General features: G+C 41.2%; 1 protein-coding gene across 4 annotated transcripts in view; it reads left to right on the plus strand.

Annotated features, from left to right (window-relative positions):
* Calx (sodium/calcium exchanger 3) overlaps nt 1-26,485 on the plus strand; it is a 119,324-nt gene that overhangs the window by 90,842 nt on the left and 1,997 nt on the right. For 3 of the 4 annotated variants that reach the window (XM_076378318.1, XM_076378320.1, XM_076378319.1), the window contains exons 6-7: nt 8,957-9,115; nt 22,940-23,111. In XM_076378318.1, coding sequence (XP_076234433.1) covers nt 8,957-9,115; nt 22,940-23,111 — 331 coding nt within the window. Of the gene's footprint in view, nt 1-8,956; nt 9,116-9,211; nt 9,414-22,939; nt 23,112-26,485 lie in introns of those variants that run through there. The other variant, XM_076378322.1, reaches the window with a different exon arrangement.

Here is a 26,485-nt window from a genome sequence, read left to right on the forward strand (position 1 = left end):
ACGTGAAGGTACCCACAAGGATCCCCACAGTCTCCCTCGATAGACAATATCGATAATAATACCAGGCGAGGTAGACGATAATAGTTAGCAGCACGGGCAGAATGAACGGTAATAGCAGGATATACATATATGTAGAGCGTCTGCATCTCCATGTTCTGCAGAGGACACGCAGAGGTGTTCACAGGATTGTAGCAGAATCGTGAACGACAACGACGTAAACGCTAGGCTAATTGCATGGTACACAATGGATGAAACCCCTCTCTGTTCACGATCTTGTCTCTCCAGCAGCATTCCCAGCAGTCCTGTCTCGCTAGCCAGAAGCCCGCAGGAAGCTGCTGGCCACCGAGAGCCTTTAAATAATTCCCGCTGAACAATTAGCCAGCCGACCAGCTAACGAAGTAAACAAGGGGAAAACGAATCCCGTTTTTCGAATTACCTAGTCCTGTGAATGGGCATGATTAAAGTCGCTGGAATCGCGGAGGCGCTTTGATCGTTTCGTCTGCAAAATTAACGAGGAACGCTCGCAAGCTAAGGACAATGGCGAACAGTTATCGCGTCGAAATCGATGGTCGATTTAGCGCGAAAGATCCGAGGGGTTGGGTCGACGCGAGCGTGAATAATACATTGTCTCTGGTGCGCCTTGGCGGGCCACGGAGCCTGGGAGAAGAAAAGACGCAAAGATGGGGAAGGGGTAGGGAAGAAAGAGGAGGGAATGCGCTTTATTTCGCTGGGCACAATCGGACAACACAGCGCGAAAGCCTGCTGAACTGGCAAAAGCCCTCGAAAGCACTGTATCAAGCTGCCCGGGCTTTCGCTTTGTTTATTCCCGGTTCTTCGGCCCGTCCCACCGACTTCCCCTATAAATCAACGTCGCGGCGAATGCCTCGGTGCATGACGCGGACCCTGCGCCCTCGCCTCGAGGAGAACGGAGTCAGAAATCGCGACGTCCTGGCGATACGCGCGAGTGAAATACGAGCGACGATACCTCGCGATATCCAACGTCATGCTGTTCTTTGCTCAACTCGTTCTCTGGACACTATTAATTTGCATGCGAATCGGGGCATTACTTTCTTGGTTCCTGGGCTTCCTTGGGGAAAGACTCGAGTTTCAGAGGGCAAAGTTCAGAGAAGGGACGAGAAGGAGGGGACAAGTTGATTTAGAGTTGTTACGGGTTTAGAGTGTGGTGGAGATTGTCTTGTGAGAAGTTTGAGACTTGAAACCAGGCGACAACGAAAATGTTTAAGAATCGAAAACTGAAGTACATTTTAGGATTTAGGGATTTCAAAATCTAGGAGTATTTGAGAAACTTGAATACCCAAGTACATCAGTGCCTGAATATCCGAATACCTGTGTACCAGAGTACCTGAATTTTTGTAGTTATCAAGCTTACATGAAATCAATACTGCATTAAGGCTATATATCCCTATTAGAGATTAAATTTAATCCTCGATTCGGAGCAACGAGTAAATAAAAAAGTAGTTAAGCGATTGTGAGATTAGCGAAAGGTATTTTGCACGCTCGAACAGTCTTGCATACCCTCAAATTACGTCTCCTAAAAAGTTAAAGCACCTCGGGATTTCATTATTCTAACACCCCAGCTCGTGAATAGAGTTTTACGTTCCTTGATAAAGGAGATGAGACTTTGAGAACCTTCTCAACGCCCGCGGCATGCATAATGCCCGAAAATGCAGAGTTTTTCGAGGATATTGGAGAGGTTGATGAACGCGTCTCCCTCATGGCCTGCCGCGAAATTTCATCGAGATTTATTACGACGCGTGGTCGCGGACTCTTTTTCGTGTAATTTTCACGCGGGAGATTTATGGAAAAAGAGGGGAGACAACGAGGAAGAGAAAGAAAGAGAAAGAAAGAGAACATTCTGGTCCTCAGGAGGAGGCTCCGCGGAACATGCAAATTCAATCTCATCGGCGGGATCGATGTTAATGCACTTGCACCCGTGTCGACGGAAGAATGTAATGGAAACGAAAAAAGGACCGCGAGATGTGCTTTTTATTGCGTTAATAATGCACAGAGGGGCCAAATTACATCCATACTTCATGTCGCGATGTAGAAATGTTTGGGCTGCTTCAACTCGGGACACTTCCACTGATTGTTATCTCAGAAGAAAAATAATAACTTCGCTCTTGGACTGGAACCTCTTCGCTGAAGGCATAACATCTCTAACACAATTTAATCAAAGTAAAACCTCTTCTGGAGTGCTAACTTTAATTTATTTTTAGGTCCATCTACTGCCACCAAAGACATAATATAAACTGAATATTCAACCTGAATCTCTCAATAATAGAATCACCGAATAATGACTAACATAAGAACAAAAACTAAGAAATTCTCTGTTACTCCCAATACACTTGACTTTGAAGAAATTCTCACATTAAAAAACCTCAAACATTTCATCTTCGTTCACTTTCGATGAAGCGAGAAATAAAAAACATTAGAACCTAAAAATCCTCAGAAGCTCAGTATTCTTCTCAGTCCTCGTTCTGGCGAATCGAGCGAAGAAAAATGGCATCGACCGCTCAAAGGAAGATAGAGAACAGAGTGGGAAGAAACGAGATGAGGAACGAGCAGATCGAGACAACTGGGTGTGCCGTATCAGTGGCTGGTCCGTATCGCTGAAGTTAGGATGTGCGTCACGTGAGGCTACTATAATTTATACGACGCAATCGGGTCACGTTCGGGGAACGAAACGAACGGGGCTGCAGCTGTTAAGCATACCTGCGATCCTGCCACTCTACGACTAGAACATGGACTATAAACACGTTCCCAGTAGTTCGTTGGAACTTTGGAACACCTTAATAGGAAAACTCTGACCGAGTCGTTTTTAACGAGTTAAGATTAAAGAGATCTTTTCACCAGTCTTTCAATTCCCGCTTTTTACGATCACCCTTTGAGGGAAACCGAACGCTATTGAAGAAAGACGACTACGGTCTCGGGCAAGCTGGATGGAGAACAGATAATTGAGCTTACTGGGTTTCACTTTTATAGCAGCGGTAAATGCTGAATTCTTTGCTGGGATAATAAATGAACTTAGGCATTAAGTGTGGTAATGCTTGTTCTTTTTATTGAGCAACAAAATTGGAGTATTCAAGTTTGCGAAGTAGGTATCAGTTCCTAGTGCCATAGAAAGACAAATATTATATAGCGCAATCCATGGCTACGTATTTCTATTTTCCAGAAATGGACACCTAAAGCTTTGAGCCTCAATTCAGTATCATGGAGTCTCATGTTATAGAGAAAAGGTCCTTTAACCTAGTCTTCTGTCATTAAGAATATAAATTCTATCTCGTAGACCTGAACTAAACCTCCCAAATATCAACAGAAACCTCCCGAACGCGTGACACATCGTCTCTCCTCGCTTCCACAGATTTATTGGTAAATCTACTTCGTGTCAGAGCGGTTTGGACAAGCGCTGATTAAAGCTCTGGCAGCAGTGGCAATCATTCACCGCCACGTCTCAGTTTGCAAAGTAAAACGTTCGCCGATCGTGGCAAGGTGTTAATCGACTGGCCATTTTCATCGCGCTGTCCACGCCCATCTTCCGAATCGGTAGGCAAGCAGAACTCGGTCGAGCCCATAAATCGTACACCGACGGTCAATTTACCTAACCCTCTGTTGCGTGACGGCGACGAGCAAGTCACCCTTCGGCTGGCCCACGAATTACAGGACATTATCCGCGGTAAATCCAGCAAAGCTCTGCGCGCTCCGCGCTCTCCGTGCTCCAGGCTCGCTACAGACCCGCAATTTGCACGGAACAGCTAACGAAAACGCCGACCTTCCGATCGATCCCCGCATCGAGAGGAGTTTGCATCAATTCAATTTGCACCTTTTAACCGTTTACCCAGAAATTCCTGTCCACGCCCTCGGCCATTTCGTTTATTTTCGAAATGACTGTGTTTCGATTGGACTGATGTTGTGATTGATGCGTCTGCTGGAAGCTGTTTGTAGGAATGTATTCCTGGCTAGAAAGTGGAACGTGAGTCACGTTTCGGAATAAATTTTAATTCATTGTAATGGCTAGGAGCGAAGAAGTTGTAGTAATGAGATATTGAAGTTCAGAGACACCAATTTTTGGTAAATTGAAATATGTAGTTAGAGGAGGAAGGTCCCTATTTGTGCATCTGCTTTAGGGCCTGACAAAAACTGGTGAAAATTGAAAGTTTTTTAGTATTTAAAAATTTGAACATTTGTAAGTTTCAATGTTTAAAAATTTGAATATTGAAAGTTTCAAAACATGAATACATGAAGATTTAAATATTTCGAAACTGGAATATTTGAAATCTCGTCGAATCTATCACCGACACGGAAAAGTTAATCGTCTCTTAGCACGTGAGTGATATTATTGATGATCCAGGCATGCGAGCTAGTTGATCTCATTTACGGCGTTCTCAGGTCAGTTCGTGGCTATCGATCTCTGGTTTCCCTGAATATTGGCCGCGTCGATGGGCGACCTGCGGCTTGATTTATCGGCGAGCCACGTTGCTGAAACCGCCTCGTGTCCTGCTCGCGCTACACCATCCACGAATTTGTCCTGCGAGGATTCTGCCCTTCTGACCGAACGTCAGTCTATCCTGCTGGACTGACGTGGGATCGATGATCGGACTCCATTACAGCGAATGGATACCATTCTACTGCTGGATAAGTTATCGCGTGCCTTTTAACCTTTTAACTGTGGCGTGATATTCACCACTATGGATCATCTGTGCTTCAAAGCTTCACAATAGAAATGGAAACGGGAGAACAATAAACACAAAGGGTATTTGAAATCGAGGATCACGTGAGCGAGTATTTACAAATATGTATTTTTTCATGAATCTTTATTTCCTTGGGACAGGAGTATTCAACTTTACAGTGTTCTAGAACAAGTGGTACAAGTGGAAAAATTGGAGAAAATTCTAGCTGAAAATACGGAATAAAATTTCTTGACCCCAAGTGACCAATTTCTTTTTAGGAAAACAAGTTCAGAGTTTGACCAAGAATGAGAGACTGTAGAATCAACCTTTTCCACTTATAGCACGCTTCTAAGAGACTCTGTTATCAAACTAATATAACATATAATACCATACTGATGGTACGAGAATTGAAAACAACGACGTGAAACGAAATACCCCAGGGAGTTCAGTGTCATTTTGAAGAAACACTCTCCTAAGAAACAATGTTGCATCGGAGGAGTCGTCTCGTCTAGAAAAAAGGGGAAAGTAATTTTTCGTCGAATGTGTACCGTCGATGCAGTTCCAGAGCTGCGGGCGTTCGCACGTGGTTGAGAGAACTACAGTCGTTACGAAGTTTGGAAATCCTGGAGGAAAGTTCGCTCGCGCATCGGTAGGTTTCGAGGATCTCGAGGAGGATCAGACGTCGGATACAAATTCCAGAACAATGGCGGTTAACCGAGTCTGTTTACGAACTTCGGGAGCCGTAGATGCCGAGCGAGGCTAGACTTTGCCCCGAAACGAAATAAAATCCTGGCAAGTTCCAGCAATTTCGGCTGTCCCATGACGTTCGCCGGGACAATCGTCCCCCGATGCAATCAAACGCTTTATCGCGCGACCACCCCAAATTCGGCGAGGAAGCACGTATAAACTCATGTGCGAGGAAGACACGGTTTGATTGCGTCGTTTAAACGCGTACCATCTTCTTAGTGAGACGTTTCCTACATTGAGTATTTTCTTTTTAAAGGACTCCTTGGGTTTCTGGGGAACTGTTTCATTTCCAGGAGATTAAGTCTTAGTTAGTCTGGTACAGGTTATAGAATTTATTTTAGAGATATTTTAGAAATATTTTTACGTCAGAGTCTCTTATTATATTTCTAGTCTGAAAATTTGAAAATTTGATTTTTCCAGAGGAAGCTAAATTTAATTTAAACTTACAAGAAATTGTTAAACAGTGTCAGTTATAAATTCTCAAATATTCGAATATTTAAAAATTCAAATATTCAAATTTTCAAATTTTCAAATTTTCAAATATTCAAATATTTAAAAATTCAAATATTTAGAAATTCAAATATTCAAATTTTCAAATATTCAAATATTCAACTACTCAAAAATTCAAACGTTCACATTTTCAAAATTGCCCGATTTGAATTACTAAATTAAACTTTGATATCAAAATTGCAGTGACCCCGACTATATTACATCTATTATACACAATACTGACATCATAAAATTTGTGATGTCATAAATAAATCCTCAACGATACACAATTAAATCCTCCGAAAATCAATTATCCCAGAAAATTTTTGCCTCAACAATCCTTTATCTTCTACAGTTTCTATGTCAAGTACTAGCCAAAAGACAGTGACAAATATCGTGAATCCTTCAAGAAACGAGCTACCAGGACTCAAGCCTTTTCCAATACACAGAGACCCATTCAGAAAGAAAGTAACTGGGTTCTAATCCCCAGGGTTACTCGCCCTCAATCCTAATCCTGCAGCCTTAACAAGCAAACCTCGATATACCACTCCCTAACGATCGGTCTATTTGACATCGATGACCAGCTCGCGAAAAGCTCGTTGTTTGGGTGACAAGCTAATGGGTCTCCTGGAAACTTACGCATGGATCGTTGCAGCTGGTGCAACGACGATGCAGCGTGTATGCACGCGTTGTTCGACTCAGCCCTATTAAAGTTCAAGAGTTTAAAGTCTCTGCTACGTCGTCGTGACAATTTGGATTTCGCCAGAACACCAGACAACCAAGCATTCTCCATTAAACAGCTTCGTCCGTGTTCATTGCTTCTGTTTAATTCGAGGTAGCTCGAGCATCGTTGCCTACGGTACTAATTGCACTTCGACTTCAAGCCCGACGCAGTTGCCGCGAGAAAAAGCTTCAAAGGAAGAGTCTGGAATTTTGTATTTGTCGAGGGTTGAACGTGTTCGAGGTAAGGTGCGCATGAAGAGGTGTTAACGAACTTGGTGTGGAGACGGTGGGCAAATGACTTTCGGTTTTTACATTTTTATATTTTCATTTTTTTAAGAAGCCCGCTCTTTTTTATGCGGAATACTTTCTGTTTTGCTCGAACCCGATTACTAATTTAAATACTATGTTTTGTTTTTCTATTGTGCCATGTGAACTGAGGTTTAAATTTAATTGGCTCTACCAAGAAGAACAGGACTCATAGCATGCAAATTGCACGAGAACAATTCTAGTTGTTTTACGAGATGCATTTAGGTATATCGATTGCAGGCCGTCAAGGCTACAATTCCACCCAGAGAATGTTTGGAGTGAATAGTTGAACGAACAAATAGACGTCGAAACGATCTATCAATGGTTAAACGGAGAACGAGACTCCTCAATGAAACGATCACCCCACCTTTCGCTTCGAGGTCACCCTGCGACCTTTGTCTCTGCGACCCAATATTCAGCCCAGCACTTGTGCCATGGAAAAAGGTCGACAAGTGTCGTTGGTCGAGTTACACGGAATTACCAGTTGTTTGACGCGAGGAGAGCGACTGAACATCATTCTCGGGCGTCGAGATAACGAGGGATCCTTAATCTCGTCGCGTTGACTTAGCGCGCACTCAACGAGCTTATGCTGATTAGCAAACACAAGCGAGTTTGGAGTACACTAATCAAAACTGGGAGTCGCGCTTACAATGAAATGGATATCGTGACGATCCCTTTCTATGATAAGCCGCGTGTTCCGCGTGTTTACAGATCTCTCGAGCGCATTTAGGAGAAAGGCTTTTGCGGAATAGAGGGTGAGTTACTTGATTCTGCTATCTACATTAGCTGTAAACTGTTTATCGTATGAAAGAAAAAATGTTTCTATCAAAACTCGTGGGTGAGGACTTAAAATGCAGTAATTAGTTCTTCATTTTGTTATTTTGTTATCGAAGTTAGTAGATATGAGAGTCATCCCGACTTTCATCAGTGCTATACCATTAGACTCTATTTGACTCCATACAAAGTTCTAAAAAATATGGAATATTGAATGAAAAATTAATCACAGGGAAATTCGTTCTTCAAGAAAAACGAGGAACTATTTATTTCAGTTAGAAACAAATCGTTTACTAAATAATATTGCCAGAGGAGTATTTTAGAGTTATAACGATTTTTAGTGAATTCAATCCAGCTTTCAGTGTTAACAATTAATACATAGCTTTCAAAAGGGACAGACCTCGTCGATGACAGTGAATCGTGCTTGAATTCGTCAATCGAATCGTTTCTAAATTAATGGGGAGTACGCGACAGGCTTTACGAGTGCACTGTTCGTGCTGAAATAATTTTGAGTAGCTTCGCAGCGCGCTACCCTGCGACTTTAAAAGGAGACAGAGATTAATCGCCAGCGGCTTAATTGCCTCTGAAGCGAGTAGTTAACCAAAACACAAGGAGGCCCGAGGAAAAAAGCAGCGCACCCCCGTCGTCGCTGGCGAGGTTAATTAACGCTTTAGCCGTGGCTGTGTGCCGGCGCGTTATGCAAACAAACGTGTCAACACATTCTCTAATTCAAACGGCTTCGTTGCTCCTTAGTCTAATACCTGCGATAAACGGTCCAAGAAGTAGTCAAACGATTCGTCTACTTCCACTGTGATTGAGGACCTTGGATGTTGATTGAAATTAAAGGAAAATTGCTTCTGATATTAGTGAATGCAAAATGGACGATCTTGACTTCTGTATTATTATATTCTTCAGGCTTTATTCTTGGCGAACAGCATACTAAAGGGTGAGGTCAGGGAGTGCTCGAACGACTGGTCTATTTTCATTGTGATTAAGAGCACTATAAGAAAGGGCATTAAGCTGAATCTATACTCCATATTATACGACAAAGTTATATAACTTTTCAGAAAGCAGAAAAGAGAAATGTTGTACATACATCTCTTTCCTGGTTCCTAAAAAATTATATAACCTGTAGCGTAGACCCAGCTTAAGGCCCTTCCTTGTCAGTCCTCCACCTAAACCAGTAGTTAACCAGGACAGATATCTAACGAAAGCTCCAACTGTTTCAGATATCGCCGGTGGATACCTCTGCTTCGTCGTGAGCATATTCGGGATCGGGGTAGTGACGGCGGTGATCGGTGACGTCGCATCCTACTTCGGATGCACTTTGGGAATCAAGGATTCCGTCACCGCGGTGGCTTTCGTCGCCCTCGGCACCAGCATTCCCGGTAAGCTCACTCGGCACGTTCCCGTGGGCGTGAAAACGCGCGGGGAATACCATGTACCCTCCTCAGCAATTCATCCAGCTGAAACCCGCTCCCTAGGAATTTTCTACATGACGAAATCACGACAGGCGATAAGTCCTCGCCCCGCCCCCCCTCTGAACAGACCAGAGAACGCGTGCAATTAGCGCTAATTACGTGCGGAACGTTTCAAACACGAAAGCCCTGGCTGCGTATTCCCAAGGACACCGCAATGATTAACCTAGAGACCTGAGGTTGAGTCGGGGCTGTTTTGCTAGTAGACCTAGGTCGTCACTCGTGACTTAGTTTTTTTGGGAACTGTGGACACGGTTCTTTGGCGGAGCGAGGAAAACTGGGGGAGGAAATTGAAACTGCGATGAGGTGTGAAGGGAAGATGAAATACTACTATTACTGTGACTTTTTAATCTATTAGACTATACGTATAGCGTTAGTGCCATGGTACATGTATTGTGGTGAAATGCAGAGTTGCAGAGTTCTTTGGTTCATTTATTTCTGTAAGTTATTCGCGAATATTTTATATTTTTCACCATAAAAAATTGAAGTAATATAAATAGTGTAACTTCAAGAAAGAGTAGTTTAGAAAACTAGAAAAATGAAACAAGTCTTCGACACAAGAGAAGAGCATAAATCTAGAGGCAAAATTGTGATGATAAACAAACGAGAGATGTTGAGAAACAGTGTTAGAATATCACAAAATATTTAGCAGAGCCTGTGAAAGCGTCAAAGCAAAGGCTCGCGCGAAACAGCGTGGAATAGGAAACAGTCGTGTTATAGATACCAACGAAACCGTAAACGTTTCGAGCGCTGGTCTAAACCACGTCAAACTATTAACGTCATCCGATAGCTGTCCGTGGATTTTACAGTGAAAACCACCGCCAACAGTAACTGAAGTAACAGGTTTTACGGTCTGCCAAGAATCATGAAAACCAATGTTACCAATAATCCCGTGGCGAGAAATATAGGAATGAAAATCTTGGTCGGATACCTAGCTTCCGTAACTTGGTTGGTCAAGAACGAAAGACACCTGGGACAACTTTGCGGAATCTCCTCGTTTCACTCGCGATTGATACTTTATTGGAAGGCTCGTGGACCGGAAGAAACCATTAGAGACGGAAGTACGCCGAGTAGAAACTTGGGTCGTCTCGAAGACTAGTTCTGCGCGAAAGCACAAGGCGATGACAAACAAGTGGACAAAATAGAAAAAGGAAAATCGCGACTCAGCTTCAGAGATGGGAAGGACCGCGAGGAAGATCGGTCGTGAAATGAAAACGCTTAGCGAAATTGATACCAACTTTGTGATTCTCCTCGTGTGCAGCAGTGAGGGCACACACTACTTCCTCTCTCATACCTCGTCTCTCGATTATTAGTTGTCCCTCTTCAATGGACTTTTGTTTGTGTTCCACGACCCATCTTCAATGAAATGAAGAAATAGTGCCTAGTGCCTTGGGCTTGTCGCCCTTGGTATCTACTACAGCCACCGAAAAGTAGGCGGAACAGTAGTGGAATTGAAACGAAGGAAAGTAGACCATTATTCTTTGCTCAGAAACATTAACCAAACATTAATCAAAGAAACATTAACAAAACAAGACAGCAAGAAATTCCTCCTATTTAAGCAAGAAGAAGAGGTTTTAAAGGATTAACAAAAATTCATCAGAAGACTTCTGACACTCTCCCGTACCACTCCACCCCAGTCTTATTAACAATGGAGCTTTAGCCAAAGGGTGTCGGAAGAATTCGAAGCATTTATCATCCCCCAGCCGAAGGAGGGGCTCGTAGAAGTTCGATCCACCGTTTTTCCACGACGTTCTTATTCCCGAACAGGAGGCAGGAATTGGCAAGGGCGGCAGGAAACCGACGCAAACCGGATACGTTCAAGGTACAGACGATAAATCTTGCAGGAGATCCTCGCGTTGCTTTCGGGAATTTTCGTGGCGGAGGCGGTTTCCCCACGGTCTCCTTTCGACCGAGTCGAGTGGCGGGTTTTCACAGAAGAAGGTAATCGCGACGGGAATTTTTCAGCAGCGAGAAAATATCCACGGACAGTTAAGAAGCTACTACCCTGGCGAATTTTTAAATTTCCCCCAAAATAATATAAATATAGAAATCTGCACAGTAAAAGAATTCCTCAATATTTGTAAATTCATATTGATATATGTATACAGGGTGAGTCATGTAACTGTACTACTTGAATCTTCTTTCAAAGTATTTGTTACACGAGAAAGTGTTTTAAACGAAAATTGTTTGGTGTCGAGAGGAGTATACCAAGAAGGAACATACCTTTAATAGCAAACAACTTTCCTGTGAAATATTTTTTCATATAATGTATAGGATGCAAGAAAATTCAGGCGATATAGTGTCGTGAGTCACCCTGTATACGATAATACAGTAACAGTGTCCTTTATTTTGAGCACTTGAACCTTCCATAAATAGAAAAACGGAATAAAAGTGTTTGAAAAGGTGTACGTTTCACGAAAGGCGAATCATTGCTTCTATTTAGTCGAATCCTCCTGCTACTGAATGCCGTAAACCCGAACCAATCGAAATATCGTTGAATAGAGTCGAATTGTGCGATGCTGGGACCCGACAGCGTTCTGCTCCTTCGAGCGATGGGAACTTTTGACCTAGCTATCTCTATTGCGCTTCTGTATAACTTCTCGAGTCATTACCAGTATGTTGCAAGTACAGAGAGCGTTTCGGAACTGGAGATAGAAGCTTAAATGGATCCTCGTGGCAAGAAACAGAATAGCCTTCGTGAGCATATGCGATTCCTCAGATAGCTCGTGAAGAGCTTTTTTGACGTTGTGATTCATGAAATCAGTAATGTTAAATTGACAATAAGTACAAGTTTAATCTGTCGTAGTAATGCTAAAAACGAATTTTCATCGCCACCAGAAAATAATCACACGATTCTGGTTCTTCCATTCCATTCTACTGTGCGCTTTGAATTAGCTTAACAGAATAAAAGGGATGAATTCGACGGTGCGTCGGTCTATCGCGAGCTTAATCCCGCGAATTTTTTAATTAAACATTACCGTGTTAATCTCCCCTCCGCGTGGTCGACTGAATTTTCGCTATTCACGAGAGGGCTATTCAGTTCTCACCGTCTATTTCACAGATGAAGCTCGCGGAAATTTGTAACCGCACAGTCAAGATGCGCTTTTCCAGAGGCTTTTGAAAAAATCAAGGATTCGGTTATTGTGCGCAAGGGGAAAAGAAAACCGCGATAAGCAGCTCCCTTTCACCGCTTCTGAACGACCCTGCCCCTTTAGAATCTCTCTTCTTTGAAGGCCCATTTGTTCAACGGAAAGACCGCCAAGGAGTTCGCCCTCAAGTGCAACGAGAATTTTTTAACAACTTTGCAAAGCATAGTGTTGTCTCGATACAAGCTCAATGGTACATTCTTATTTTCTTGGAACTATTCTCTGACTTTAGAGCGTTGTGGAAAATTATGTTTCAATTACCAGTATGCAATTTAAAAATTATTCATATACAAAATTGAATTTAAAGTTCAAATTTTTGAATATTTGAATTTTTGAATTTTCTAGATCTTCAGATTTTCTAATATTTGAATTTTCAACTTTTTAGTTTTCTAAGTATTCCAGTTTTTGAATTTCTGAGTCTCTAAATATTCAAATTTTTAAATATTTGAATTTTCAAATGCAATGGAACCGTAATTCTACCCAAACCAGCAAGGATTAATTAAACCTTTTAAATCATAATTTATTCCTGTGTCATCAACCCTAAAACTGAACACAAAAGAAGCATTAACTACATAATGTGTTACTCTTACATTCCATAGTCTCCTATCTAATTTTAAGTCTCGAGCTTCTATTCAATCAACATTATATGCACGTGTCACGTCCGTCCGCAGTCACCATACATTCGTAATACCAACGTAAACAACGATGAGCAAATATTATCGTAATGCACCGACTAACAACGAGGCCGTGGTAAATTCTATCCGTGGTGTGTTTTGCACAACAGTGATAAACGTAACGAGCAATTATCGTTAATAATGCGGCGTAAATGTTCATTTGGAAGGATTCGGAGGCGACAAAGGAATATAGTCGAATGTAATTGAAACATGACGGTCTGCAAATCACGGTGGCCTGAGTCGCGACAATATAGCAGCGATAATGGATGTTCCACGGATGTATCAGGACATAGTTCTCTAAATTCGAAGTCTATGTTATCCTCTACAATGGTACACAAGTTATAATCGCTTATTGAACACTAACATTTGTTATTAGACTTTAATCTCCGCCTGGTGGATTCTGGAGCAACAAAATTGTCTTTTAGGATAAGAAATGATAGGAAGATGATTATAGATCAAGGGTCCTGAAATATTTTAGATATACTATACGTGACTCATGAGAAGTCCCCTGGAATGCATTAGAGGCAATGCTTTCCAGGCGACTTCTCATGGGATTCGAATAGTACCTGATCGTGTCTCAAGATAACATAGTGTAATTCTTATGCAAACAAGTGTCTCTATTATTTCTTAAGTTATTGCAGGTCCCCTTCAAAAAAATCAATATCAGTGCCTCCCACGATTCATTTTTCATTACAGTCATTACAAACAGAAAAATTAAAAAATATCCAAAACACTATACTTAAAAAAAAGTCAATTTTTGACTCCTCCAGATGGCAATACTCTTAAATTGTCCCCACCTGTGGCCAAACATCCTACAGCTCTAATTTGGGGCTTTCTTATTCCATTAATCCCGTGTACCAAACTAACCACGATCGAATTTCACAAGGCTGTAGTATTTTGAAACATCGCGGAGGCAGCATAGTGGGACAACCAGCTTAGCTGGCGAACCGTGCGGATGCAAATTGACGCACAGCTCGATAAAAGCCGGCCAGACTGATTTATTCCGATAATCATACGCGCATAAACGGGGATGCCTGTTGACATGAATACGCCAACGGGCACGAAGCGGTGATAAACGCGCTCGCACGCGGTTGCTCGCGGTTTTCACGGGAGGATGCGTTTCCAGAGCGATTCCATTCGTTTCCCGCCGACATCCGCGCCCTTACGGCCCCAGGAAAACAAGCCAACGCGACAGGGAGGATACCTGCTCCCCGAAACTGTGAATATTCGCGCGGCAGCTAATTCCGAGCTCGGAGAAAATATTGGCGCGTTTTTCTGGGGAAATGCGCGCGATAAACCTACAAAATTGGATGAAAGTTCGGGAGGGCTTTGCGTGTTCAAGGAAATACGGGTGTTCTTGGCTGGGATAACGAATTTAAACTGCTAGCAACGATTGCGTCTATTTTTGAAATGTTTTAGAGTAGACGGTATTGGAAATTGAAATCGAAGGTATTTAAAAGAGAAAATAAAGAATATTTAATGTAGAAGGTATACGAATATATAAAGCAAAAATGGAGGAGTGTTTGAAGTAGGAAATAAAAGAATATTTAAAGCGGACAATAAAAGAATATTTAGGGTGGAAATAAAAATATTTTCCCCGCGGAAAATAGAAAAATATTTAGAACAGAAAGTAGGAAAATATTTTCTGCAACGAATAAAAGAATATTCTACGTGGAAAACAAAGTACCTTATACGTTCAGGAAAATTTACTGTCGCGCAAATACTTCTAAACTTCTCTAAATACGGGAACTATTAGAACTCTGAAGTATTATTCCCTGACAATTTGAGCATGTTGTTAAATCCTCGCAATATTATTCACCTTTTTTCAACAGAAAAATATCTCGAAAATTGAAAACGTGGGAATATGAGGTAACGTGAGAAGTTCAACAGCTTTTCGCTCGTTTTTCTCCTCTGACAAGCGTTGGGCAACGGTCGCTTTATTCTTTTAAAGGAGCTAACCAACTAGAAGGCGGGCTAATGCAAATTATGGCTCGCGTCGTCTCATGATTAACATGACCAGCGTGAATTTATCAACGAATCGCTCCGCGGCCCCCACACCCTTCCGACTTGTACGGTATTCAAGCAGGATTTCAGGGGTTACTATATGTATAAGGCTGGCTGGTAATATGCGCCCGCTAGACTAGAGTCTGGTGATAATTTATTACGCTTAGCCTTTGTACGCTCGAACAATGCTCGTACTTCGGCTTTCCCCTTACTCCCTCTCCTCATCCTTCTGCATGCCTGTCGATATACGGGGTGAACCGCCAGATATTATCTGGCGAAGAATGCTTTCGGCTCTACAAAACCAGGAGAAAGGTCCAAGAGGAAAGTCAAACGATCATTGAACAATATTTGATCTTTGCTGTTTCACTATTTAAAGTATTTCCTCGGTATAGACTCGTGACTCGATATAAGTAACTCTTACTCTGCGATTATAGGGAATAAAGTAATTAAATCTTTGGTAATTTCATTCGTAAATGTTTGAAATTTCAAATTTGAAAATTCTAATTCAATTTTTCAAATTTTTGAATATTCAAATTTCCAAATTTTCAAACCGTTACATATTCAAATTTTTAAATATTCAAAATTTCAAATATTCAAATATTCAAATATTCAAATTTTTAAATATTCAAAATTTCAAATATTCAAATATTCAAATATTCAAATTTTTAAATATTCAAACGTTGAAACCCCTAAATACTATAAATTTTACTAACCATAAGAACCGTGCATATGTATATTAGACTTGGACAACACTCCTGATAATATCAATTCAGGTAATGACAACTCGTTCCTATCTTATCAACCATAAAGGCAAACCCATCAAATACACTAATTCCAAGAAACAAATACAACACTACCGACTTCATAACGAGCAAAACCTATAAACTGTAACCTAGCCCAATTTTCAAAAATTGTACCCAGGACTTAATCAAACCATAAAAGAAATTCTACACACTGGCAGAGCCAACAATCCTCACTTCTCCACGATAAATCGCGTCTCATTGATGTCAGAAATAAATTCCCTCGAAAAGTTCAACAATCTCCCCTCGGCATCGATTTAAGAAAACTGTTGCCAGTTTTATCGGGCAGTTGGTACAGAGACAGAGGGGTTCCTTGTACATTTGAGAAAAGGGTCAACGGTGCTTCGGGGCAGCGAAATTCCTGCGCAATATCAAAAACACCGTCGTAAAGGCCACCGCCGAGGAATGAGACGTCGAATGGAAAACGAAAGCCGCGGCGCGGCGGCAGAAGAAAATGAATAACTGTTTGCGATCCAGCCTACCGCCGGTTATACGACGATCTCTTATTGGACGAAACTTCCGCTTTTATTGCCGCGATCCTGTGAGTTTACGTTTACTGGCGTTGCCGAATGAAGGCAACGTGATTAACCGCGGCAGATTTATGAGGACGATAACTCGTATCGGCGAAACGTTTCTGGGGAAGCGTCACTGTGAGCTCGCGGGAAACATATTCCACGCGGTGCTTCTTCGTCAATGTTGAAAGCTTAGTGCACAATTCGGACTCGGGAAGGATCGAGATAAAGAACGATTTTTGGGGAGGACGCTCGAGAGATTTCGACGGGACTTTTATTCCATTTTCCGCTTCGTTTCAGCCAGTTTCGACCCCTTTCAAAATAATCGTCCAGCACAGATAACGGTTATCGAAAACCGCCGCGGGAATATCGATGATCCCGTTCGTTTCGACAACTTTTATTTAGCTTTCAATTTATAGGAGGCCTTGGTTGAGAGTGAGCTCGAGAGAGAGGGAGAAAGGGACAGATCGTGGATCCGAGGGAAGCGTCCGAATCGGGGTTATCCAATTTTATGCGGCTTGGATCGGGTCACGCGAGTCGCGGGCGTGATTATTGGAGAAGTTCGAGCAATCGGCTCGTTTCAGATGGTTGTCTTAGGAGGATTGGGATTTTCGCGATTCCAGGGCTGAACTTCTTGACAGATTATTAAGACAACTCGAGAGATGCTCCGAATGGCCTGTTTCCTGGAATATCGAATACTGCGCGATAAGGAGGAAAATTTATTCCAAGCATTGTTCTATCCTCGGTAAAGTAAATGGGCTTGGGAGATGAAATTTGGTCGAGGAGGATGCTATTAGTGGTTCTTTTGAAAATTGTACAGTAGTGGCTATAGTAGTGAAATTGCACCACTTTACAACATCAATGTTTACGAAGCAATTATCTTTGTCCTTTGCAATTCACCTAAGTCCCTTTTACTAGATGAAATTGTGATTTATATAACATTTAGATGTACCTATTTAGATATCACGTTTATAATTATTTTCATATTCAAGGAATAATATTTTGTTAGCGAGTGCTACAATTTTATTGGCCACTTATTTCTGTACTTAAGACTCCTTGAATACTACCAAAAGTTTACAACTTTGACAAACTTCCTGACTGGAATGGACTAATTTCAATACACATTAAATATGCGTTTCTTAATACAGAGACTTATAAACAGAAAGCACAGTACCGAAAGATATCCACCGCAATTTCATCGCAACAAGCAAAAAATTGAACTAGGGAGACGTTACCTAAAAGATATTTCACGAAGGTTGCAGCAGCGATATCTGGCGAACAGAAACAATAAGATTTCCGATTCGAAGATTGCATCGGGCCCGAGGAAGCAATACGCCGCTGGATTTTGGCTCGCTCGGAGCGTGTACCCAGCCGCATAAATATTGATGGGATCGTGGCAGTAAGGAAGTTTCTGCGAGCTCGTAAAAGTACGGGACACGTCGCCGCTCGGAGGCCAATAGTTACCTAAATAATCTACCAGCCGTGAATTATACGAATCCCCTCGATATCAGGCTCCTCGGGCACGAGGAAAATAACAGTGCAATTGATTGGAACGGTTAGGACGCGATCTGCAGGAAATGGAAAATTGAGGGAAACGAACAAACAAGATGGATGTAATTAGAGTATCGCTACAGTTGAAGGAGCAGATTCGAATCGACCTGACGACTGCAATCGAGGGCACTTGTGTGCGGCTATTAGCAGACACTTGCAAATTTTGCTTGCGCTCTGTGCAAACCTTTACGTGTACCCAAAATTGAACTCTGGAAGTGGGGCGTGAATCGTGCTTCTCGTAATCGTAGTAATGATAGGATTTCGTGTTATACTCGGATTTAATATAAAGTTGAATAAGAATGTTGGAATTTTGAATACTTTTGAAGAATACAAAGGATTTTTGTAAGAATTTTAGATGCCTTGGTTGTAAATTATTAGCGACAAACATTGAATTGGATAACATTTGAAAAAATTATACATATATATAATGAAAATATACATAAATGGTGAGTCATCAGAATTCTTTACAAAAAGGATTTTATCACAGTATTCATTCACAGAATAAATAATATAATTCAGTACTTTATGTTGAAGGACTTTCAAGAACAAAAAATGTTATCATATATTATGTCTTTTGATTATTTAAAAAAAATTTGCATTGAAATCATTTACTCAAAAAATTAAATTCAATTATTCCACATATCACATCATGAGAAACACTCTCTTATAAAAAAAAATATTTTTTTACTATAATCAATATTGAATGGATTAATTAAATGCCAAATTATGATGACTCAATAAAAGATACACGACAGACATACCAATTAAAAATATCATTTGAAATAAATGTACAATATATTGTACTCACATTACTTTTCTCGTTTCAATGTAGGCCACAATGAATAGAGATACATATATTCCATATTCATAAAAATCTCTCTACAGTTCCGCTGAATACAAAGTGGTTGAAACAGATCAGCCTTCTATTTTCCAGTCCTCTGCTTAAACTTTGATCTGGACAATGAAAATATCACATATTACATTTTAAATACCTTCTCCTTGACTTAGCATGTGCAAGAATAATTTTCTTTGATCGAAGATTTTAAAAAATTCATTGAAATCGATATAAATGAAAGGTTATGAAAGCCCCGAGTTAAGAATAATGGTATAAGTAAAGAGTAAGGGCGAGAAATCCTCAAAGTACGGACTGCTACCATATTACTATATAGATGGCATTGTTAGTGACCGTAGTTTTGAGAATTTCTTGCTCTGAGAATTTCTCCCAGGTTAAATTACTATTATACGTAATTTTAATACACCTAAGTTAACTATTATCATCAAATATACTTTCATACGAGAATGTATGATAGTATCGATACTTTGATATTGAATTTTCTATGTAATGACAGAAAAAAACGTAAATTACCGTAAAATCTACTCGACAAGATGCGGTACCAATACGCCTCACTCTTCAGATTCTCTTTCTTCGCTCAATATACAAGGATTTTACACAAAAACACAAGAAATCGACACAGTAAGACTACATAAGTAAAAATTGAATAGACTAGTAAAGAATCAGAAAGTTTTTCCACAGAAAAGTAAAGAAAAACTGGAAAGTGATCTTAACGTGCAAGCGAGCGGGAAGACGTTGTCTAAGAAAGCGATTGCGCATGCGCGGCAGGCATAAGTTACTGCTTCCATGCGCAGAAGACATCACGTGACTACTTTCATGCGCAGTAGGCATCACGTGACTCTGGGCATGCGTAGTAACGATCATGTGACTTATTCAAACGCCTCTAAAGTTTTCAAAATAAATTAATCGTATAACATCAATATCGACTATTCAAATTATATACTTTACAAACATTACATACATAAAAATTGCAATTCACAGAAGAAATTGAATCCTTAACAAAACTACACCTACAACTGTTCACCAAGATTAAAAGCGACGTTAAACCCGAGGCAGAAATCTCTCAGACTCTAGAACAGAGCTGGCCCTGGCATTTTCATGAATTTTTATAACCGTGTAGTACAACGATACCACCGATAGCGGTCCTCGAAGTCACGAACTATGCAAATTGCCTCGATAATCCGACTCGCATTGTTTCTACGGGAGAACCCTGCCATCGGCCCCGATCAAATTAAAGTTCCAGAACACAAGCAGCGCAGTGGCGAGTGGAAATGGTTTCAATTAACGAAGAAACAAGAAACCCGCTCCGCGATCGCCCGCCCTGAATAACTTCCTCCAGAAGCTTTTCACCCCTATCTCCGACGATCAATTTTCGTGACTCCGGGGTTGACCCGCGGGTCGCAGAACTGCGCAACGCGTTAATTTACAGATTGTCCCGTTGACGGAAGGAAAAAGGGCGCGTGCTCGCGTAAAAATTGCCCCGAGCGTAACGAACGTACACGAGCGCGAAACACGAACGTGTTCCTCGTTAAAAGCCAAACGCGATCGCCGCGCTGTTCTCTCGCTTTTTGGCGACGCTCCACGATATTCGAGGCACCTTGAATAACGATCGCCGTTTACTGCATCGAATTCGTATAAAAGCTCGTCGATGAGAGAACGAAGATCGATGGAAACGAATCTGCCCGATGCTTTTAATCCCAGAGCACGGATGCACGTGCACGAACGTTCACGTCAGCTGCTTCGCGACAGTGTACACACTGCTGTCCTTGTCGCGATTAAACCGACACGATGGCCAATAACGAGGGCTGGCGAAAGTAAACGCAGATGGCGGAATAGATTCCGAATTAAACGGCAGTGGTGCACTGCTTCGAGTGTCTAGTTTCGGAAGTGCAATTGCAATTGCGATTGCAGAGAGCGAGAAGGGTCCAACGACTCTGATTTGGGGGGTAAGGGTTACAGTGTTCCCTCGTTAGGAGCTTGTTGCAATGATTGCTGGTGCTTGAAGTTATTTAAATATATTTAATTATAATCTTATGAAATGTTCTTATACTTACGTTTATTTGTAATCTTTCAAAACTTCTTTATACTTAAACAAGCTTTGAGGTATCTAGAACAAAGATAGTAATAAAAAATATAAGTAGCATAATTCAGTGCAGAGGAAGTTTAACTTGCATGCACTGTCACTCACATTTTCAGTACAATCTAAGTGGGTTATGAGCATGAGATGTGGCCTTAAAAACGTATACCTCATTATCGGTACTCTTGTTAGTGAGACACGAGCTTATACCAATGAAACACTGCATTTACTTCATTTCGTGCTCTCAATTCGCTTTTCTAAACAATTCGACCCTGAAATCAACGATAAAATAATTCATTAAGTGCTCGCGTGTGGACTCGTTGGACGACCCTTCAACAAGGACTCAGCACACTTTGAGTTAACTTACCCCCGTCGACATTGACCCCAAGTCCACACCCACTGCAGGATCATTTCGGTGACTCCACTGTAAAAACAAAGACAGCCACTTGAAACCAGAGTTATACAGAACAGAAAGATTACAAGTGACGTTGCAAAAGTTCCAAGGAATCGGGGCTCCGCTGTGAAAGTTTCATTCGTAAGTCAGAAAGTTCCGATTTATGCTAGCAGCAAGCGGCCCCGCGACTGAAAGATACGATTGTTCCCCAGCTTTCATCCGCGCAATGAAAACCGAAGTTTGGTCGTAGTTCCCAACACGTAGCTCCCTTTGGACAAGCCTCGAGTTCGTCGATCCAGCGATTCGCTGATGAACGCGTCTCGATCGCCATCTAACTTCGGGAAGCTTGGCTACGTAACGCATTTACGAGAGGCTACTCGAATTATATGTTCGTTATACACTTGCTCTTATTATTATTCCGCATGGTTCGTTGCCTAGTCGACGCTTGGCTGTTCGACCGCGGTTTACATCGAGGTAAGTGCAGCGAGCTGGTAACCGTAAACTGCAAACAGCGACGGACTACGTGTCCGAGCTATGCCAAGGTGTTGCCACAAATCGTGCCACGCCGCAGACTTTAGCCAACATTACCTCTCTCGATCCTTGCTTCAGGATACAATGTTAGATTAAGTTGAACGTGAACCGAGAGTTTGCAAGAGGACTTTCTGAGTGTCTTGGGTAAATTGACTGTAAAGGGGAGTAATTTGTTCTCCAATTCTATGGGAAGGGATTAGGAAACAACTGGGGTAAGAATATACAAATTTTCAAATAGATAGATTTTCAAATTTTCAAATATTCAAATATTCAAATATTCAAATATTCAAATATTCAAATATTCAGATATTCAGATATTCAAATTTTCAAATTTTCAAATTTTCAAATTTTCAAATTTTCACATTTTCAAATATTCAAATATCTAAATACTCAAATATTCAAATATTCCACTTATTCAACTCTTAAACTCCCAAATACTAAACTGCTCAGATATTCTAATATTTATATCGTCAGATTTTGATTGAAATATTCGTAAAATTGGAAACTTGTGGATTTGAACATTTCAATATCTGAGATTTCCAAACTTCAACAACTTGGAAATTTTTCATTTCCCTGAATTTCCCTCAAAAGCCCGTCAGTCAGCATTTAACAAAGCCCATAAGATTACCATTGACCGTCAGATAATCCTGTAGCACGAGTACGCGTGAAGTGCCCATCAACCTCAATGCAGGGTTCATACTCGAGCGACCCTCAACGTCGAGCAGTTGTTCGTTGTTCGCGAACTTCGGCGGTAAAGCGCAGGAAAACTCGTCTGGGCATAATTTTAAACGACTAACGCTGACGCGTGCACACGCGGTGAACACTGACAGCGTGAAATGTCGCGTGTAATCCTGGCTATGTCATGTCGTAAGTTCAAACGCCAGTAGCCATAGCAGCACGAGCCCCATCTACTTTGAAATGTTGCGCATTCAATCGGTATCGTTTCGCGAATTCAGAAACTCGAGACGAAATCTAGGAGATTTATATCCACCGCTGACAAGATGGAATAATAAATAACGTTGAGAGTGGGGGTGGTTCTTCTGTGTTGCCGTCGACTAAAGGAATCGATGAAGCAAACGGCAAACAGAAAACGGAAGGGGCAGAGAGTCGAAAACAGTGGGTGTGGGTGGAGGTGGGTGCAGAGGGTGTAACGCTCGAGCACAGAAAATCTGAACATGTGATTTTATTGCAGACACGTTCGCGAGCAAGGTGGCCGCCTGCCAGGACAAGTACGCCGACGCGAGTGTGGGGAACGTGACCGGAAGTAACGCGGTGAACGTCTTCCTAGGGATCGGCATCGCGTGGAGCATCGCTGCCATTTACCATGCATGCCGCGGCGAACAGTTCGAAGTGGAGCCTGGCAAGTCAGTATCGATTCCCCCTCATTTTTCCATATCTGATTTTATTACACACTTCAAAATACAATATTTGTTATGATCTTCGCTCGAAAAGCAACGTCTGAAGATCACAAAGAGCGGGAGAAATTTAAAATTGAAATAGAGATGTCGCATCTAGGCAAAATAACTATCACAAATTAAGAAATTTTCATTTTCATTTAATTACGAGGAACATTGTTTCTAATTTGAAACAATTTCATTTATTTTCTTCCCTTCTTTCAACTACGACTTTCTAATATAACTAGTTGAGTTTAGAGTATCCGAATGAATTTGTATACCAAGTACTTTGGTCCACCTCGTACTTCCCAAACACAATCTCAACTTTCTCTCGACTCTAGATTACATTCAAACGTTCAGAGATGAAGTTCCATAGGCGCGATCTTTCCAAGTCGATTCGCGTCGATACGAAAACGAGGAAACTTTGACGCGAGAATCTCGTTGAACTTGGAGAAGGAGATCGACGCCTTCGCCAGCACTTTGTGTACTTTCTGCTCGAGGATTTTCGAGGAGATTTCGTTTGGAAAAGGACGACAGTCACAGTTACTCTAACGATATTACAGACTCTCGAGGAGTTTCGAACTTCTGAGACATCTTGATCGACTCAAAGAAATGGAAGTCTTTCGAAACACAGCGCAGACTCGATTATGCAAAATCGACGGGCCATAGTTCAATATTCATGCCATCACGCGGCCTGTTTTAATGCTAAACGCCCGCCTATTGGTCCACAATGTATGCAAAATATGCAAAGTGCAAATTGCCCCAGGTCCGCGTTTGCGAAACATATTTCTGCCCCTCTGTTGCCACGTATGTGTAAACAACGACGTCCATCGGAACGAGTCTAATAGCTCGCGGATTCGAAAACAGATTTCGATTCCATGACCTGGGAATGACAGTGCAATATTCTTCCATAGGACAGAGGGGACATTGTAAATATGAGTAAAGCAAAAAAACGAAGAAAAAGTGGTACAGTATTTCCTCCTCGTAAACTCATTGACATCATTTAACACAAAACAATTGAATCGATGAGTTGAACAGCAGTATAAGTCCAGATTTAACCTTTTTCAAATAATCTCAAAACTATATCTGTACTCCAGAGCCAAAGTGTATTAAGTCACACAGAAGACAAGGTCCAGAAACATAAAATACATACACAAAAGTATATGTTCAGTTCACATACGAGCAACTAATTCGCCAAATCGATTAACTCTACTTAAAATTGAACTCAAAATCGAACCTAAAATTGAATCCAAAATTGACCTGAATTGACCTCAGACACCTGTCTCTCGCTATAAAACCAACATCCGTGAGCCAACATCAAAGAAGCATGTTTGCAAAACTGGTTGTCATTTGCCATTTATCGCCATTGATCGCCAGAACACGAAACGCTCCGAAGAAATTTACTCTAGGATGGCGATAGAAAGTTGACCCGCGCTGCTAGTCAATTTATGGAACTGAAACGTGACCGGCGGCGATGACAGTGTCCTCTTTTTGCGAAATTGTTATCTATGACGTATCGGCAGGAATATGCGCGATGTCGATACTTTCGCGACATCCGATATCGAAATTTGCGCGACAAGCTTTTTCACGGGAGAGAGGCGTCCAACTTTGGCAGACCTGATTTCGTTTTCAGGAAGTATAGAGGTACCTAGATATTAGTTAAACTACGTTGCACATTTTTTTTTGCAAACATCTACAAATGAAAAAATAAGAGAAAGCTTTTGTACACTATATCTACTCAATCGTTAATAAATTCAAAGTCCCTTATATTTAAAATCATTTTTCTCGAAAACTAAAGCAGAGAAAAAATATTATTCAACACTTTTTATTCATGGTTATTCAAGGAATCCTCTTCCTACTGGTTGTACAATTCATCGGACACTTCGTATATTCCCAACTGCAGGAGAGTAATTTCATTTTTCCCGCTAAACCGCGAACGCGAAGTTTCTACAAACAACGCGCGCCAAATGCTCGAGGTGTTGTTTTCCCCAGGAAAACTGGAACACGCCGATTCGGTGATAAATATTTACAGGCCGCTTGCAGCTCGATCGGCCGCGAGTCGTTACTCAGCGATAATCAGGTGTTCCTCATGCAAGAGGATATGTTGCCAGCAACCCTTCAATTTTCTCCGACGCTTCGGAGGAAACAGCTTTTTATAAATTTTCGAGGAAAACGTAACTCGCGTTTTAGAGCCCCTAGCGTGCTTACGATCTCTTACGCGTGCTAATACCAGTGTATTGCGTGAATATTTCACGCAAGAGTCTCTCGTTTTCTACTAGATCGTTTCTAGGGGAAGTTACGGAAACTGGTCACGTTTATTCATTTATTTATGGACAGGACGGTGGTAAATCAGTCAGCTGTCGTGAGGATTGATCACTGAATAATGTCCCAGAGTCATTCGTCATTTGGATCGCGACAGATGCGGTGATCGAGGGATCGTGGGTGCATAACGAGGACTGCAGATGGCGTCCCTGTGTTCTAGATCGTTTTTGCGAGCTGATCGATTCGGTTTTGCATAACGCTTGTTTGAAAACGTGCCTCTGGATGGAGGGGGATTGAAAAATGAAGGGGAACGGTTTTTATTTCGTTCTGCGTTGGATTTGAGAGAAGCTGAGGCTGTTTAGTTGTGAAACGCTGTTCGAGTTTTAATTAATCGGATTAAGGGAAGTTAAAATTAAAAGAGGAGTGCTGTTTGTATTGGGCTTTCTCGTTGCGCGTGCGGGTGGTTGAAGGTGAAGGAGGGTTTTTGCTAAAGGCAACTCTAAGCTAACTAACTATAATGTAATTCGACTGGAAACTTGAACAGCCCTTTGTAGTAAAACTATTTATTTCCTAGGGTTGATTAATTATCATTTTTCGAAGATGAAGAAATGGAGTCTAAAGATTTAGTAGGGCCAGTCCATGCAAATAGTGTGAAGAGTAATACATATAAGCTAAATCAGCGATCTAAACGTCGACCTATTAAATGCACTTAAGGCCTCCTCAGGTTTCGTTACCTAAACATATTCTCACGCGAGGCTTTGATGAAGCAAGATTAACGAACAAGGGACCATAATTAATACAAATAATAACTAATATGTATACATTCGACATCCTTCCATTTTTATTAAATCTAATATAAAATTATTATGAACACTTAGAAATTACCATTTATTTAAAATTTATTGTACTACGATTTTTTAAAAACATCGAACTTCAAATAAGTGATAATTTCAAAGTGTTCATAATAATTTGATCGCCCACTGTAGCCTCTCTAATTTATTTCCTCGTTTCTCATCTAATTTTCTGACCTCCATTGATTCAAATGGTGCAATAAAGACAATTCATTGTTGTTGTTATTATTA

The sequence above is a fragment of the Calliopsis andreniformis genome, chromosome 5, assembly GCF_051401765.1.
Source record: "Calliopsis andreniformis isolate RMS-2024a chromosome 5, iyCalAndr_principal, whole genome shotgun sequence".
In the NCBI taxonomy this organism is placed as follows: domain Eukaryota; kingdom Metazoa; phylum Arthropoda; class Insecta; order Hymenoptera; family Andrenidae; genus Calliopsis; species Calliopsis andreniformis.